Below are 2,937 nucleotides of genomic sequence, written 5' to 3'. Positions count from 1 at the left end.
ATCAGAACCCATAAAGGCCTGATCAGAACCGATCAGAACCCATAAAGGCCTGATCAGTAGCCCTGTCACGATAACAAATTTTGCTGGACGATTAATTGTCTAAAAAATTATTGCGATAAACGATAATATTGATTCAGGACCTTTTGATGCTGATTTAGTGGAAATGACTAATAATACTATTTCCTGCCACAGACAGATGCATTTTATTTTCAAAACAACATTAATATTTATTCAACGTTTGGTGTAAAGAATACAGAAATGACCAGGAGAGGAGTTGGAGCCAAATTACTACCTCAGTTGATGAACCTGGTAAGTTTTCAGCTGTTCTTCGTTAACGTGACATAAACAGGTTATAATGATTTTCATTCAGTCAGGACTTTAGCTGAGCCACATCATCACAGGTAGATTCTAGTAAAGCATCGATTAATGCCTGATTTAAATCAGTTAACTGGACTTGGAGCCATTACTTTGGGCCCATGTGGCTGGACACCACACGGCACGACGAACCCGATCAAACCTGATCCAACCTGATCAAACCCGATCGAACCCAATCGAACCTGATCGATCCGTTATACCTGGGATTTCTGTTGGCTAATGTCTCTCAGGGTTTGAAAATGGGCCGACAACTCGTGTCGTGTCCGCTGGACATTAGACTAAGGAAATGAGGGACGGAGGGTCAGTGGAGACCGGAGCCTTTTTCATTCAGTGTCATCAACAGAAAGAGAAAAAGGCAGAAAGAGCCGATAATTAAAATGAGGTCGATAGGTTTAATTTATCGTGCGATTAATTGATTTATTGTTTATCGCGACAGGCCTACTGATCAGAACCGAACCAGGCGTTCCTTGGCTGACCTCTCTCAGTGATCCTCCAGTCCCGGGACAGGGACAGGTCCGTCAGCGCCTGCAGGCCGCGCGCCGCCGCCTGCACCGAGCGGCTGCTGAGCTCCGTGCAGCCGCTGACGTCCAGCCGGTGCAGGCTGCGCTGCTGCTGCAGCAGAACCTCCACGGAGCGGTCCGTCAGCTCCCTGCAGCCCTGCAGCCGCAGCTCCTCCAGAACCAAACCGTCCACCTGCAACACACTCTGACCAGTAAGCACACTGGTTCTGCACCAGTAAGCCATTCCTGACGCTGAACATCCCTCTGAAGGCAGTAGGGGAGAAGAAGAAACTAAACTTATTCATCCAAATAAATCATTTTATTTGTTTTTGTAATTCTGAAAAATCTACATTTTTGCCTAAAAGCTTCCTTCAGCGAACGACGATCAAAGACGATGAAACAATTATTGATTAACTGACTAATATCTGGTGCTACAGGTGATTAGTCTCTGGACCGGATCCCTCGTTAGTAACCGGCCTGATGAACTGAGCCTCTTCAGAGCCGACCTCTGACCTGAAGCCTGACCCCCGGCTCACCTGGGCGATGACGCGCAGAGACTCGGGTGTGATGGCGGTCCTGCTGAGGTCCAGCCCCCGCAGCGTGGCGCGCTGCTCCACCAGCAGGCGCCGCAGGTTGCGCAGCGACAGCAGGGCGGACGAATCCTCCCCGGCGCCGGTCGGCCGGCCGCCGTACGGGTCGAACTCGAAGGCGATGTGGCAGCCGGCCAGCGCCAGGCGGCGCAGGCGCGGCGTGCAGCCGGTCAGCCGGGTGAAGGTGAGGTCGGACAGGTAGCGCAGGTCGGACAGGTCCAGCTCCTCCAGGCCGCTCAGAGCCGAGCGGACCTGCAGCAGAACCGGGACAGGAAACTTCAAGAGTCTGGAAAACCGTTCAGATGAGTTTGAAATGTTGTTCCAGCTGCTTTATTATATTTATTCTGACTGCAGAAACATTTTTCTGAAGTTTTCAATCTGTAAAATGATGAAGAGCTGCAGTTAAGGGCTCCAGCCAGCAGGGGCGCCACTGAGCCGACAGCCTCCGCTCCTCAAACCAGAAGGAAAAATTAATTTCATCAAAGCACAGAGAAATATTTAAATATGAACTATGGAGCAGCTAAAACCAGGCTGATGCCGAGATTGAGAGTATGAAACAGAAATATTTACATTTATTTTAACATGTTAAACATTTTAAATCGCCTCTTAAAACTATTGTTTGTGCCGTTTTTCATTTGTGTCGTTCTTGTTCAGCACTTTGGTGCATTTTTATACCCGTTTAAAGGGCTATATAAATATAGTGTATATTATATAGGTATATAAACTATTTTTATATGTTCCTGTTTTCTGACTGCATTTAATGCAGTCGACATAAAATAATGCTAACATTTAAAGATGTGCTTCTTCTAAATTCAACATATTATGAAAGTAGAAAATTTATTCTTCATGTTTTGGAGAAACTTTCAGCTTTACTGACAAATCAGGTTTTAAGAAGGTCGATCATCAATCACCGATTGATCAGATCGATCAGTTTAGATCAACTCATAATCAATAACTTGGACCCTGCTTTGATTTTAGATTGAATTATTAACACCTGCTGCTGACAGACGGAAACTAAACGTGGTGAAAATTCATCGATGGTTTAATAAACCAAACTCATATTTTAGTTTTTACTCCTCATGTATTTAGTTTTCCTGTTGGTGTAAAAAGTTTTTGTATTTATATAAACGTGTCGCGTCATCAGACGAAGGAAACTTCGTTTCTTAAGTCGCATTTAAAATCATCTTTAGGGAAAATATCTCCATAACTTTACTTTCGAACATCAAGTTTATTCATATAACAGCTGTAACTGTTTGGTTTTCCAGGCCAACAAGAGGCCTTGGGGGCGTGGCCAGCCGGCCTCCAACATGGCCGCCGTACCCCGTCCAACATGGCCGCTGTACCCTGTCCAACATGGCCGCCCTACCCTGTCCAACATGGCCACTGTACCCTGTCCAACATGGCCGCCGCTGTACCCTGTCCAACATGGCCGCCCTACCCTGTCCAACATGGCCGCCGTACCCCGTCCAACA

General features: G+C 46.5%; 1 protein-coding gene across 1 annotated transcript in view; it reads right to left on the bottom strand.

The window, feature by feature from the left end:
- The window catches only part of fbxl9 (F-box and leucine rich repeat protein), a 13,371-nt gene that overhangs the window by 7,584 nt on the left and 2,850 nt on the right, over positions 1 to 2,937 (bottom strand). Inside the window, exons 5-6 of the mRNA XM_017305184.1 lie at positions 1,412 to 1,717; positions 817 to 1,068 (exon numbers count right to left, since the gene is read on the bottom strand). Of these exons, the coding sequence (XP_017160673.1) occupies positions 817 to 1,068; positions 1,412 to 1,717 (558 nt within the window). The remainder of the gene's footprint in view (positions 1 to 816; positions 1,069 to 1,411; positions 1,718 to 2,937) is intronic.

This window comes from Poecilia reticulata, linkage group LG6, assembly GCF_000633615.1.
Source record: "Poecilia reticulata strain Guanapo linkage group LG6, Guppy_female_1.0+MT, whole genome shotgun sequence".
Lineage (NCBI taxonomy): Eukaryota > Metazoa > Chordata > Actinopteri > Cyprinodontiformes > Poeciliidae > Poecilia > Poecilia reticulata.
Note: the sequence above shows the minus strand (reverse complement) of the source record. Positions and strands in the feature narration are given on the sequence as shown.